Source organism: Biomphalaria glabrata, chromosome 2 (assembly GCF_947242115.1).
Source record: "Biomphalaria glabrata chromosome 2, xgBioGlab47.1, whole genome shotgun sequence".
Taxonomy (NCBI): Eukaryota; Metazoa; Mollusca; class Gastropoda; family Planorbidae; genus Biomphalaria; species Biomphalaria glabrata.
This window is the reverse complement of record NC_074712.1, coordinates 6880055-6896147: the sequence shown is the minus strand read 5'-3', so window position 1 is coordinate 6896147 and position 16093 is coordinate 6880055. Positions and strand designations below refer to the sequence as shown.

The following is a 16093-nucleotide window of genomic DNA, read 5'->3' as shown; positions in this document are numbered from 1 at the left end:
TGAAAGGGGAAACATATCTTTACTTTAACTTTGTAGAATTTTACTTTGTTAAAAAGAAATGCTTCTCAGTAGGTCTCTCCAGTTCATTGTGCGTTGATTAGCAAAAAGTCACGTTCACTGAAAGCCTCAAAAAACGGGAATGAAAAAAAAACATTTTCAGGAGGTCTTGATATTAGTTTTTTTTTAAAACCGCCCTGAATGTACAAAGGGAGGTTATCAAAATATTTACTGCTATGTATGAGAGCCTCTGTGTCAATAAACAACGGAGAAAAGAAGAATTCAAAATCGATCTTTATTTGATATTTATTTGATTCCAGAAAACAATTGCTTTGAGTTGGATGTGGCAAAATCCACACGGAGCAGTTGGGACTGCGAGATCATTAAAATACAGGATCTACACTCTTCTTAATTATAGTATCTTTTTTCTTTTTTATAATTGTTTAAAATATTTGGTAGAAACAAAGTAATATTCAGTAACTAATATATATATATATATATTGTTACGATCTCTCCTCATCAGGCCTTCTGTAACCACTGCTAAACACAACACAGCACATCTAGCACATCAAGAACCTGACAACAAGAGCTCCAAATAATCTGGTGCTTTAATAATGGTCAATTAAAACAGCCAATATGACACAATTGGCAATACATCAACACTAAAAATGCTATACTGTTCTAAACTAATTAACTCTACTGTCTCTATCTCTCCCTGGACTCGTACATTCACTTCAGGACTCCACCAGGACCGACTTCATGGCAGACTAACAGTCCCGGTCTACTCGCTGTCCTGTCTTGAACTGCACTGCCTTACACACTCTGTGTCTCTGGTCCATGCAGGCTTATGATCAGATGACCATAACCCGGGTCCTATTCACGTGCAAAGTTTATGCCAGTACTGTTCCTTGCCCTTCGATATAGGACGCTAAACTGTATTATTGGCCTGTGTCACATATGTCGGCATGTCACACACAGTTAACCCTTTTGCGTCGCGAATAGGTTTAGAACAATATATATATATAATTAGCATAGTTCCTTGAATAACCAGAACAATATTTAAAGAAAAAGAAATGACCCAGCCAATCTTTGAACATAAAATTAATGCTCAAATATTTTAGGTGAGGCATAGCTGTCTTCTACGGATAAGGGCCCCGCTAAGGTTTCTTAGGTATATCTCTCTACTGTGCTCTATTTAGTAGACCTAAATAATTAAAATAACAGGACGAATTAAATAATGCATTAACATGTTTTAGTAAATAATATGTTTTAAAAGAATAGGTCCATGACGTGCATTATGAAGTAAACTATTAATTATAATTTCTCTTTCTCAATTTCTTTTCAAGTAAGAGTCATCGAATTGGTTTTGGTGGCCTTGACCTCTTCCTTACGAAGGTACAACCTGAGCACACGTCTGTTGCAGACGTAGGACATGAAGATGTAAACACCTTGGAGGCCGTTGATTGGCTCCACGATAAATCTGAGAATACACACAAGAAAAAAATGTAGACATTTATTTTTACTTGACTTTGTAAGTACGATAACTGGGGGATCAATCAAAATGTAAAAAAATAGTAAAAAGGTTATTTCCCTTAGAATAAAGATATAAGGAAAAAAAAACGCGATTCCAATTTACAGTGAAAAAACAACAACAACACAGGATTTCTTAAGACTAAAAATAACTTTTAGAGAGCCATGTTTTTATACCCTATGCTAAGTGCAGTAACATTTTTTATATCTCGTTATTATATTTTAAAATCCACAATAGTAATATATATATATATATATGAGTAAATACAAGGTGAAGGTAGTGATGGTGAAGTGATACATTAATAGAAATAGAAATATTGAGAAAGTAAACCTGTCCATACGTAATGTCAGTAGAGAACCAAAGTAATTCATAGACTCTTAATGCTTCTTATTTTTTTCTGAAATATTTTTGGTTAGTTTCTTATTAAATAAAAAAAAACTAAATCAATATAATAATGTTCTAATGAGTTGTCTTCACTTATATAATGAAAGAATAATTGTATAAAAGCTGCAGTCTACACATTCTATTTGAACGCGTTTTGTTTTATTGCATTTCCAACTTTTCCTTTATTCTTATTATCTTATGTTGAGTAAAAACGGCGTGAGACCCACTGAGGATTACCCGGACAGTTTAAACCCATACGAGGACAAGAGATAAATTCTAAATTAAGGAGAACAGAAAAAAAAAGACAAAGTGAACGGTAAACACCAGGTTTGCAACGTATCTAAAGAAAAAAAGTTAGAAAGTCCTCAGCTGTAAAATTATTATGTTTAATAGCACTTTTTGTGTCAATATTTCAGACATAAGATGAATTGCACTGAAACCTTTTTTAACATGATAAATTAAATGGTGTTTTCTCATTGGCACATTCCTCGTCCCATATGCTAGGACAAATTTGTACAAATACTCCTTCTTCCCTAGTGCTATTAGAGCATGGAATGGGTTGCCTGAGCTAGCCAGGAAAACCAGTGACTTGGCAGAATTTAAGTCATTGGTTAATATGCATGACTAAATGCATGACGCGTAGGACGTAATTATCTTCTTTTTTGAAGTAACGTCTGTATTATATAAGATAAGATAAGATCATCAAAACAAAACGGTGTTAAGTTCCAATCTCTGTGAAGAATGGGATTCTGAATTTCGGGATTTTTAGATCGCCCCTGAGTCCACCCAACCCTTATGGGTACCTGACTTCAATTGGGGAAAGTAAAGGCGGTTGGTCGTTGCGCTAGCCATATGACACCCTGCTCGTTAACCGTTGGCCAAAAAAAAAACAGATGACCTCAACACCATCTGCCCTATAGACCGCATGGTCCGAAAGGGGAACTTTTTTTTTTTAACTTTCATACAACACAAAATGAAACATCTTTCATATCCACTTTTTATCTAGTACAATTAATTAAGTTGTAAAAAGCATTCGCACTTAGACAGTCGTAATTAAATATACTCCACACTTTAAAGAACAAGATTCAATTATTCACTTTACTGGCGAATAGGTATAATATTCGCAAAGATTTATTCTATTAATAAAAAACGTTAAATCATCATTTAACTCTTAAACTAAAACAGTTGTGGTCATTCTCCTTGAAGGCTAGGGGAATTAGAAAATGGAGAAAGGATTTCTCTCTCTGCCTGGACGTTTCGGTGCATTCTATAGAGTGCAGGATTTTGTACTTTGCCGGTAAGTTTACTTAGCCTGGCGCAGAACTAGTCATTCTATACAATGCCTTGGCAAAGTAAAAAACGGAGAATCAATGCGTACTTTGCCAAAAAAAAAAAAAAAAACAACAACAAAAAACGCACGGTATTCTGACGATTCTAATCCTTTTGGAAGATACCGATAGCAAAGACAAACAGACACAGAAAGTCTTTTGCTCCCCTGGCAATCAAATCATTAAATAGAAACATTCTGATATAAACTTTGTCACATGTAAATTATGAGTGAGTCTGGTGTGAATTTATATTTTGTTTTTTTATGGTTATAATGTTTTGTTTGGTGTAATGCACATAATTGTATGACAAATTTCCTTACTGACAATAAAGATTATTATTATTATTTTGCACTTTGCCAAAAAAACAAAACAACAATAAAAAAAAAAAGGCACAGTAATTTAACGAATGCCTGCATTTTGCACTTTGGTGGTAACATTTATAAAAACTGTTGAATCTTCGGAAAATAGTTAGAGCCGTTTTTTGAAAACCGTGTTCAGATAGGTTTTATATTCCACGAGTTTGAAAGCTAATAAGAGGTATTGAAAAAAAAAATCTCTTACTCAAAGTAGTTGTTTTGTGACACTTGTGCGATTGTAGCCAGAAGCCAAAAGACGCCTGTCATGGCCGACAACTTGACGTAGACAATGAGATTACTCTGTTCCTCCTTCTTCAAGTCAGATGTCTTGAGTTGTCGAACTTTGTGTATCTTGACAACGGTAGTGACGAAGAAGATTGTATTACTAAAGACAATGACGAGAAGAGGACCGGCTAATGCGACACCTGGAAGGACATTTAAAGAACAATTATAATATTATCCTATCTTATATAATACAGACGTTACTTCAAAAAAAGAAGATGATTACGTCCTACGCGTCATGCATTTAGTCATGCATATTAACCAATGACTTAAATTCTGCCAAGTTACTGGTTTTCCTGGCTAGCTCAGGCAACCCATTCCATGCTCTAATAGCACTAGGGAAGAAGGAGTATTTGATATTGTTACGTATTTCTGAATCTTCTGGCTAAATGTACTAGTAGACACACAAATAAAAACACTGCAAAGAACTTGACGACTAAACTTTCAGTTTCATATAACTTTAATGACTATTAACTCTAACAATTCGTTACTGTAACATGTAGCGTAGAAGACTGTACAATATCTGTCAGTTTACAGTTAGCTATACTTCGTTGCAATTCATCTCTTCACTTCGTTGCAATTCATCCCTTCTCAACTTTCCTCGAGCCGTATTCCACAGAACAGACCAACGACACACTTCCCAGTGTCGCTCCAGGTCTCCCAAAGCTGAACCAAGTCGTACTCAAGTCTACCTAATCAGAGCCGCACACGTCTTACATCGACTGTATCGACTGTAACGGCTCAAGTCCACTGTAGTTCGCTGTATAGACTTTAACGACAGTAGTCCACTCCAGTTAACTCTACCCTAGTTAACTTGCATCGAGTCGTACACATTTCTCTTCCACAGAGCCGCACACGTCTTACATAGTCTGTATCGACTGTAACGGCTCACTCACGACTCCATACGACTCCATACGACTCACTTTCACATTAACTTTCTGGCTTATATAGAGTCCCTAATCGCTTCTCCAAAGTTGCACAAACACTCCTAGTATCCTCTGGAATAACATGTCAGGAAACGTCACATCCTGTCTTTATTTATACACGTAGATTCCAGAAAACACTCGCTGCAGTGTCATCAAGTCGGGGTCACACGTAGTGACCTTTATCTGTCACTGTTCATTAGTAACTGTCCCCCTACTTAGATCTGTTCGTCCCCTGGAACAACACGTGTGGACACGTCACATCCTGTCTTTGTTTGTACATGTAGATTCCAGGGAACACTAGCTGCTGTGTCATCTCACCGGGGTCATACGTTGACCTCTACCTATCACTGTTCATTTGTAACAATATAGATGATATATTAATGTATTAGTTACTAGAAATTAATATACCAACTACCTTCACTAATCCTTAAATCTGTTGGACCCTTGGATTTGTTGGTCGTTTGTCTCCATTTATCTTTTGCCTTGTCTAAAATTTCTTTCAATAACAGTCCCGTTTATACTTTAGTGTCTTCTCATAGCTTTCTGTCTTTTCTTCATTTACCTGTTGCTGCTGTTACTGTATCCGCCAGGAGGGTCTTTGCAAGCCATAATGACCTCGCAAAAGGGCCATACAGTTTTAGATTGCGTTTATTTTTAGCATTGGTCAACATGCCAACTATCTTAACAACAAATATGCATTTATATCACCTTTTGGGCTAAGGTAGTATGAGGCATATTAGAGCAAACTACAAGGCTGAAATAAAAATCTACGTGTCAAGCCCTGGTCACGTTCACATTCCTATATGCTTGCGAATCTTGGACGCTGACTGCACGAGGATTGAAATACTACAGTAAGGGCCTACGCATCACAAATGAAGAGATTAGAAACAGTATTAAGACAGCAATAGGACCCCACGACGACATGCCAACCGCTGTCAAAAAAAAAAAAACGCAAGCTTAAACTATATAGCCTTATCACAGGGTCATCAGGGCTCAATAGACTTTTTTTTTCAAGGAAAAGTACCATGAAAAAGAAGAAGAGACAGAGAAATCAATGGAAAGACAATATAAAAAAATGGAGTCAAAAGATAGAGGAAGACGGTCAACAGATCTTGTGTGATTCCCCAATGGTTTCACATTTTCTTTATCCCACTCTAGTCGCCTTCTATAGAAAGTAGAACACAAAAAAATGTATGAACGAATGTAGAAATCTACCCAGATAATATACTGTGGCATATTACGTCTCGAGAGACGATCTTTTCCCTTTGCAACTTCTTGTGTGACTAAAGAGACCAATCCTTGATACACAGCTGCGATCGCAGGTTGGGCATATGTAATCGCCTGGCGCCGTTGCATTTTCACCCTTCTTTCTGTTTCTGTTGTGTATGGCATCTGCAATTCGAGACCCTTCCTTTATGCTCTCTCTCTCCATGTGGATCTATCCAGTGCTACTTTTTCCCAGCTGCTAGTGTCGATTTTGAAGAGCTTCGTGTCATGTTTGCATACATCCGTATAAAGTAAAAGTGGGCGACCAGCGGCTCTCCTGCCTTCTATTAGATCGCCATACAGAATGTCCTGTGGAAGTCGACCTACTGGCATTCTACGAACGTGGCCAGAGAATATACAATTCTAATGATAAATCCAGACTTAGAAGAGGGTGCGCAAAATGAGCTTCTATTTTTATTTATCATGTTGATCATGACTATATAGAGGAATAGCCACTAACGAATGTGTGTCCAAATTATAAAATGTCAAGACCTCCAGACCAAATTTAATTATTACATTATATCTAAAAAAAATCATTACAGTCAACCAGACTGTCAAATTTTGTAGGAAAATCGTTAAAGCCGTTTTCAAGATCATGGTCCATCAAGGTCCTACTCATGAAACTGAAAGTTGAATAGAGTAATTGTAAAAATAGCTTGTATTAAAATTATCTTATTATTTTCTTATACTTATTTTTCTTATTTCAAAGATATTGGTTCACATATTCAAATTCACGCACCTTTGTAATTTGAACCTTAAAGCTCACCAGTTAAGAGAATGGAATCCAAGCAGCATCTTACTGATCCATAACCAATATCTTGACCACTGGTCTGATTGTAAGTGACCGCTACTACGACAGAAACCACAGTTGCTGGAAAAGACACGGAGACGAGACATCGCTTGATGAAGGACTTGTAATCATCTTGACAGCAAGAACTTCGAGTCTTGGCAGTGAACACCAGGAACATGTCCAGGCTACAGATGAAAGTCCATGAGAACATCCACAGCCACAGGAAGTGAGTTGAAATGCCCAGAAATATGCACACGTTGTCTAAATGTTTACTGAAACGTAAATATTTTTTTAAAGATTTAATAGATTGAGAGCACGTGTTTTTAATTACAACTATATGAATTCACTCTTGAAATCTCTAAATAGATTTTTAAACAATGCTTTTACATAGCGCAACTTTTATGTTTACAGCATACTTAGAGCGCTATGGTCCAATTTCATGTATGGACCATTGTGTGTGTGTGTGTGTGGGGGGGGGGGAAATGTATCTGTAAGAAGGTTTTCCGTGATGCCTATTCAATAAAAAAAACTCTGCTCGAATCGGGTCAAAGACCATAGACCATAATTTCATCATTTCCTTGCATCTCAAAAGAGGAAGACTTCTTTGACAAGGAAACAGCATAACTAATAAAAACAATCTCTAGCATCTGACTACGGGTCAAATGATGTATTTTTAACCAGATACAGTAAAAAAAAACATCTTTAACAATTTGTGCTTCTAGAACGGATAAGAGGCCACAAAAGACTTATTTACTTATTTAGTTACAACTTTGTCAAGTGCTAACCCATTCTTTCATCTTTTTGTCTATGTCCGACGCTTGTAACAATCTTCCAAGTTCATAGTGTTAGAACTCAATAGTAAGACGCGTAGAGGATGGGTTTAATTGGGGATTTCCGTAGTGACGCGTTGGCTTAGTGGTAAAGCGCTTGGCTACCGAACCGTTGGTTCTGGGTTCGAATCCTGATGAAAACTTGGGTTTCTAATTTTGAAGATCTTTAGTGTGCTTCTGAGACCACCCAGCCCTAATGGGTACCTGCAGTTAGTTGGGGAAAAGGAAAGTTTGTTGATCTTTGTAATCTGAGTGTGGAAAATTTTATTTTAGTTGAATTTACTTTATGATATGAGATGGCTTCGTCAATAAGGTCCCGCCACTGCAGGTAGTGTGAGAATAGGGTGTAATAATCTCCCGTTCTGGATTTATAAAAACAACTATAACTTACATGTGGGCAGCTGCTAGAAGTGATGTCTGCGCCAACAGAAGACTCAGTGACAGCATCATGTTGTTCTTGCCTGCAAAGGTTCTCAAAATGGGGTGTATGAGGTAAGTCATAATGGTTAATACAAGACAGACAAGTGACACCACAGAACAAGCTAGGCTCACTGCGTATAGTGCAACATTAGATTCCTTCTTTAAAGATTTGTCAGCGTCTTGAATTTCCTTTAATTTTTTCTCCAAAATCTCCCAGCACACTTTCAGTTCTCCGCTCTCCTCGATGAGAAGTTGGTTTAGATCTTTAGCCTCTGAAAGTGTCACTTTTGTGACATTAAGATCTAGTGTCACTGTGAAGTCAGGAGGCGAAGCGTCGTCCAATACATTTAGTTCGTATTCAGAAGTGTTGAATGTCACGTGACCACATGTAAGTATATTGTTTAGTGGTATTAGCATCTCCTTGGTAACAACACTTTTGTCAGGCCATGAGCACGCGGTGTCGCTATCACAATAGACGTCAGAATGATTTTTTCTCATCTCGTAACAAGACGCAAACGCATCTTTTCTCGACGTCGCATCTGATGGCTGAAATGTCAGATTTAATTGTCTCCCTTCCTCTAATGTTACCTGCCCATTCATCCAACTGTCTAAAACTAGAGATTCAAATTCATCTCTGGAGACATTAGCTGGTCCTTTTAGCCTAGCATCCACCCGAATTAAGCAAGGGAGGGAATCGATTTTTAAACCTTCTTGGTAACCATGAGAAATTGCAAAAAATTCAGTAGTAATTTTGAAGCTAACTTGATAGTTTGCAAACCATAGCTGAAACTGAAGACATTAAAGTTTACATACCTTTATCATTGGACTAAAACAATAACAATTAATATAACTAAATTACACATTTTCACGTTATCTTATTCTATTCATTTCCAGTCATCAAGTTGTATTTCAAATGAGGGTCGCATTACATAAAGTCCGGAAAACCATCTAAAAACTAAATGAAGATGTCGTGTTATAACAGTCAAACCAGAGTTTTCCTTGTGTGGCCAATTAGCTACTAATTTTTTTTCTTAAGCTATACATAAACTGTAAATTTTCTAAGAGAACCATGAAAGCTATTTTATAAAATCCTGTCCATTTCACCCTGGTTCCAACCTCCACCTATAAAAAGAATGCAAGGTAATTTAAAAAAAAACAAACTGTAACTCTGCCTGTCAACAACATTTATGTGGTGCACCATAACCCGTTAAGTGACGCACTGGATGAGTGGCAAAGCGCTTGGTTTCTGAACCGGGGTCCTGAGTTCGAATCCGAGTGAAGATTTAGATTTTTAATATAGTGGACTGAATAAACCAGCTCTAATGGAAACCTGACATTATGGAAAAGTACTTAGACTTCCTTTGTTGAGTTGCTGAATACCTTTCAACAGCAGTGTGGCAGCAAAGATCATTTTGGAAACTATTCATAAAAGTAAAGAAAAGTTCCGCTTTCAGATCTTGTGGTGTATAGGGCAGATGATGTAAAGGTCATCTGTTTCTGTGGCCGACGAACAACAAGAGTGTCATAACCAACCGCCTTTACTTTTCCCCTACTAATATCAGGTACCCACTAGAGCTGGTCGTTTTCAGAGGCGCCCAAAGATCGCGAAATTAAAAAAAATCCAAATCTTCACCAGGATTTGAACCCAGAACCCCAATTCAAAAACCCGTCTCTTTACTACTCAGCCACCTCGTCTTCAAAAAATTATTCATAGAGTCGATATTTCATCTACCTATCAATCGCACCCACCCTCACACAAAGTATTTTAATTCGTATAAAAGAATCTTGTTATTTTTTTGACTAAACCAAGGTTCCCCTACATACTTTGGACTTTGGGTCATCGCCTTTTGCGCAATTTCATGTCTTGCCTAATATAAATAGGTCCATTGTCATGTACAAGTATATAAAGAATTAAAAAACTATAACAAACATTGAAGATGAAGTTAGCAATGTATTAGATAAACTCGTATAGTAACATTTAAATACAACCTTTTTACTGACAGCTTTCATCAAGTAATGACAAGGATAATACTGCAATTTCCATATTGTCGAAGGCGGCTCAACAAAGGTTAACCAAAGGCGTAGCTTATACTCGAGTGCATTAATCTTTAAAGCAGAACTGCAGCTTGAATTGATGAGCAGTTTTCCAGGTGAGCACTGCAGAGGTAGGCAGCGCCCCTGACAGAAACATACATAAGGGTATTATGTTACGCAGTATAAAATGTGTAGATTAATGATGCTCGTGATTCAACAGAGATGATTAAGATATGAGATTTCCAGCTACGATAATAAAGTAGACAGGCCAACACTGAATACAAAACTGTGTAGACTAACTGTACACCAACAATAACCCTAAACATTCAATTGTAGATTCAGTTAATTGGTTAGACCATTACTAGCCTATACGTCCTACAAATCATTCCTTAACTTTAAAAATATATAGAAACAATAACAAGTGCAAACAAACAAACAAACGAAAAACTTGTTAAATACTAAAAAAAAAAAGAACAAAAAAAAAACAACAACAACCTAAAGCTTAAATAAAAAGTACTAGCATCAATCAGTAATGTAATAAAATTTGTAACAAATCTAGACTAACAATAATAAACCTTTGCGACTACAAATATTTACTACTAATTGTTTTTGTTTAGCGCAGTGTCATGCTTTTTGTTTTCTCAATACCCTTCGATCATATGCTTGCCTGGACCAGTTGGAAAGGGGTGGGGGGAGGTATGAAAATCGAAGGTTTTATAATTACCTATTGTTAGTTTCAAACATTTCTCTCTGCAAAGTATAAATGGGACTAATTCAATTTATACCAGCTTATTAGTCAATTACAATTTATTTCCCTTATTCTAGATACGAAACAAAATAATTAAACACCAATAGATAATTAACTAATTATTGTTTTTATTTTATTGATTTTTTGTATTGTCAGGTAAAAGCAATAATTGTGTAAAATTTCAGCTTGATCCGAGATAGGGTGATAGAGAAATAATGTGTAGAATATTTTTACCAGACAGACTGAGTCAGTTGATATAAGATTTGTGAAAAGTATCATGGGGTTAATATTAATCGAATATTCACATTTTTAATACAAAAACTAGCATTAACGTACTCATACATTATTATTATAGCTTTTATATAGCGCTACTTTCATGCTCATAACATGCTCAGAGCGCTTTTAGTCCAACCTCATTTGTGGACCGGTGGGGGGGAGGGGGTATCTAGGAGTTGGTTTTCCGTGCTGCCTTTAGACGTTCAGTAAACACAACTCTGCCCGAGTCGGGTGTTGAACCTCGAGCCCCCTTCTATAGCCAAGTTCAAGCGCACTTGGCCTCTCGACCACGCTTCCCATTAGACAAACTCAAAGAGGAAGGCAAATATACTATTCCATATGTAAGTAAGAAATTCAGAATCTTTCTTTCTAATTGCCAGGCCACTAGAGCATTTATAAGAATTACCTTAATCGGCCAAGAAAACCAATGACTAGATAAGTTTGAATAACAACTCTACTAACAAGATGAAAACAAGTACACTTTAAAAGTAATTATCTATGTCTATGGTGGTGGTAGTTTAAGAAGAAAAGGTAACTAGCAGAAAAAATTGTGATAAGAAGATGAAAAAGTGGTCTTCAAAATCTGCATAAAACGTCTATAAGAGTTATCTTTGGTTAAGAATTTGTAATTTCGTTTCTATTGAAGTGTCTTATATGAAATGACAGATTTATGTAAAGTGTTATATATGCTAAGTCAACTGTAATACTCACGTCTGGAGCCGACCATTCATCAGCAGAGCAGTTGGCGTGATAAAAGACAACCTGTTTTTCAGTCTCTTTAGGCGCCATGTAAGAGTTGGGGTCAAAGTTGAGCAGGAAAGACGTGAGTGATCCCTTATCACTCTCTGCACTCATTTCAGAACCAGGCTAATAGAAAATACAGATATTTTTGTTCAACATTTAGCTTTCACTTTACTAACTTCACTACCTTTTTTTTCTGAACATTTCTACAGACCTAAATGGTGTGTCTGTAAGATTTACACCCATGTAACATAATTATATCTTTTTGATCTGTGTCTAGAAAACTGCGGCATGTTTCTTGAGATGAGATCCATGTAACAAAACTTAATAAATATGTTTGCGGCCTATAATTTCTTTATGTACTCTCTGTATTTAATTAACTCTTTCATAAAATAAAAAAAAAATTACATAACAAAACATTTGAGACTTGTGCGGTTATTTCCGATGAGCCAAGTTCAATTAAAAAAAAAGCCATAAGCCCAATTTAGTTTACAAAATACGCGTTCAGTTTTAACGCAATGTTCTTTTTAAACTCATGAATTCGCAGCAAGACAATATAAAGAATTAAAAAAATGTTTTGAATTTGTCATAGACAATTCTTTGAACTTCTGAAAATGAAACAAACACAAATATCTATTCGGAAGAATTTCAATATATAGTAGAATATTCCTCTTCAGACTTGTCACTTTTAGTTTGCTTTTGATTTAAATTCTATGGAAACTGTCTGATATGTCTTAGTTATCATTCAATATAAATCGAATGAAGTCAATGGTTTGCTTTTGATTTAAATTCTATGGAAACTTTCTGATATGTCTAAGTTAATTTTTAAAATAAATCGAATGAAGTCAATAAACATTGCATGCCACTTACGTCAGCGGGGGAATTTAAATCTTGTGTCATTGAAGTGCACACTTGAACAGCTTGCAGTGAACTTTCTTTGGAGCTAGAAGTAATAGTAGTTCGGCTTTAGGAAATTGAATCCCAATGCTAAACAAATACAACATCATATTTAATTATTTTTTTATTTATCTAATTAATTGTTAGTTTACGAAGTAGGTCCATTTATCGAGTAGAGATAGTAGATGTTCAATATACTGACAATATTTATTTAATCTTTTTCTAGCCGTTAAAAAGCTAGGAATTAGGTCATTTCTAAACAATAATCATTAAAAAGAATTATAAAAACTTAAGCCTAAGAAGCCAATATGTGTGTTGGCATCCTACAGTAATGGAACGACTATGGTTCATCTCGAACACTTTTTTCATGTAACTGTGGAGCCCTATTTTGGAGAGACACTCACGTCCACATATATCGCAGGTCATGGTGGCTTTTGGTGGTAGAAGAGCTGGCTATTTTTTTGTATGGCACACATTACTTCCAGAGCCGAGGTCCATGTTTTTTCCACTGTCCATAGCTTTCTTGGTCACTTTTTCTCTCCAACTAGTGCGGTCTAGGTAATGTCTTCTCAATGATCAATATCAATGTTCACTGTTTTTAGGTCCGTTTTATTACATCTTACAATTTATGTATATGGCAGATGATGGTAAGGTCATCTGTTTTCTTTGGCAAACGGTTAACAAGCAAGGGGTCAAGTGGTCAGCACCACGATCAACCACCTTTACTTTCCTCAACTAAAGTCATGGACTCGTGAGCATCCTACAAATCCCGAAATTCAAAATCCCGAGATACATCGAGATTGGAACTACGGACTCCAGGTTTGGAAGCCACCACCCCGAATATGTAAGAAAATACTGTGATATTAAAGATAGTTAGTATTTAACATTGTTTAGTACATAATTTGAATGAATACAAAACTCGCATCGAATACATTGTTTTCCTTTTCAATCCAGTAAATAAAAGAGCATGATTAGAAATATGTTTTTATTCTACTTAAAAAAAAAAAAAGAATTTTTTTTAATGAAACTAGAAGAAGCTGGTATAAAACGCCTTAGTTGCGCGGATGGAACCATTTACAATAAGGATCAATGAAGCAGACTTACTCTGAGTCTTTATTATGCTATGATAGTTAAGAAACTACTCACGATATTTTGTAAGGCGTGCAGATTTCGACATCGTCTACCGGCCAGCTCTGTGTTACTACGCAATCGGGTTCCCTTTCAAGCGCCATCTGGAGGAGGGAGTCAAAACGTGTGGCCTTGTAAATAAACATGGCGCTGACACACTTTACGTTTAACTTGGCCTGGGTCAGATTCTGAAGAGAGAAACAAGATTCTGGTCTAAGATCACATGAACAGATAATAGATGTAGGATATGATTCAAGAGCAAGAAAAAATACGATATTAAATAGTAAATGCACTAAAAGCACGCCAGAGAAGTAAACATTTCTATCAGTGTTCTAGATCACGTGATGAATGTATGACCTATGTCCTATGTAAAAAGTAAAACCTAATTAAAATTACTGTACGAATGTATTGGAGATTTTTTTGAGTGATGTAGAATCAAATGAAAAACAAACTATGTGCAAACGAAGTTCAGACTTCTATGAATGAATAACATTTAGTATAGAAATCTCCAATCGGTACTTTTTGACTTTAATTATAGATATAAAAATGTAGTTTTAAGCATATTCAATATAATTAAGTATATATGATTCTTGAAAGATAGATGTATTGGATGATAGTCTGTTTACATTTGTGTGCGTGTGTGGTTAGGTGTGTTTGGAGGTGAGAATGTTAAGAATTGTGATGCAGGCACTTGCAGATCTATAAATCTAAAATGTTTGTATGACAGCTATGGCGACGGACTGTTAATGCTCGGTCATTTTATTGTAGTTCCTATCAATCAATACAACTAAACCAGGGTAGGAGCATTTTAATAAAGTACTTTAAATAAACTTGAGCAAGCGTCTTGATTAACTACAATTTTTATTCAGAATATACACAGATTCAACTCGAAAGTAGATGTATGTAGGAACTAGTGAAATGATAATTGAAACAAGATTTAACTCCGGACTAAAGCTCACTCTTTCTGTCTAACGTTTCTCGTTTAACTCCTATTTAACATTCCTATCAGTCCTATTTAGCTATTAATACTATCTATAATCTAGATGACATTTCTCACTATGTAGCTATCAATACTATCTACAATCTAGATGACATTTCGCACTATGTAGCTATCAATACTATCTACAATCTAGATGACATTTCGCACTATGTAGCTATCAATAATATCTACAATTTAGAGGACATTTCTCACTATGTAGCTATCCATACTATCTACAATCTAGATGACATTTCTCACTTAAACTCATGCTGCCCACGGAAACATTTTATTAAAATTTCAGAAAGATCATTAAATTAATATTTGAATTTTATCATATGTTTATTATTCACCTTAAAAAGTCAGTGTTACATCTATGAAACCCAGGGGAAGTAACGCTCGTATTTCGAAATACTAAGTGATCAGTAATATCCCTTTTGCATAAAATAATTAGTATTCAAACGTTTGACAAAATCTATGTAGATTATAAAGTGTGTGTTTAATTAAAATGATGTAACACATTTAATACGAATATATTATTTTAGTACATTATTGAAGTATACATTCCTTTTTTTTAAAGTAATTTTCACTCATGTAGAGTAACAATCTGTTTTTAATTTTCTGCCAACTAATTAAAACATAATAAATAAAAAGACATGTAAAAATAACTTGAAGATTAAACGTGTAGATAATTTGCGATGGAAATTGTGAATCTCTACTTTACCATTGTTGCATTGTTGCATTGAGCACAGAAGACGTTGTGATAGATGACACCGGTCTCTGTATCCAATAAGGCCTTTACAGTTTCCGCATTAATAACATTGTCTGACTCGCAGAGTTCAACGATGGTTCTGTCCACCTGAAACCGGCACGACCTGATCACGCTTGCGCCTGGTAAAATCATAAATGATTTTTTTTTTAAACTAATAGTTACAACATAATTTTCAAGTTTTAATTAGATCAAATAGGAAAGCACGTCTCTGAGGGTGTTTTCAAGCTGCATCCGTCTTATCACATTCTTTTATTTGGTAAGTAGAAAGAGTGAACATTTTGATCAACTCACTCTGTCTGTCTGTCTGTCTGTCTGGTAAAAAGTTTTTACACCTTATTTTTCCCACACCCTTTCTCGGATCAAGTAAAAACTTTGCAGAAATTTTTATTTGCACAGACAAGACATGAATAA

General features: G+C 35.6%; 1 protein-coding gene across 1 annotated transcript; it reads right to left on the bottom strand.

Moving 5' to 3' along the window:
- Positions 1–348: 348 nt before the first annotated feature.
- LOC129924450 (uncharacterized) lies at positions 349–14113 on the bottom strand. Its single transcript, XM_056018895.1, has 8 exons — positions 13953–14113; positions 12780–12852; positions 11880–12035; positions 10100–10288; positions 8082–8899; positions 6837–7132; positions 3802–4021; positions 349–1477 (listed from the first exon to the last, which is right to left on the bottom strand). The coding sequence occupies exons 1-8, from the start codon at positions 14078–14080 to the stop codon at positions 1339–1341; spliced, it is 2019 nt and encodes a 672-aa protein (XP_055874870.1). The 5' UTR covers positions 14081–14113; the 3' UTR covers positions 349–1338.
- Positions 14114–16093: the final 1980 nt, after the last annotated feature.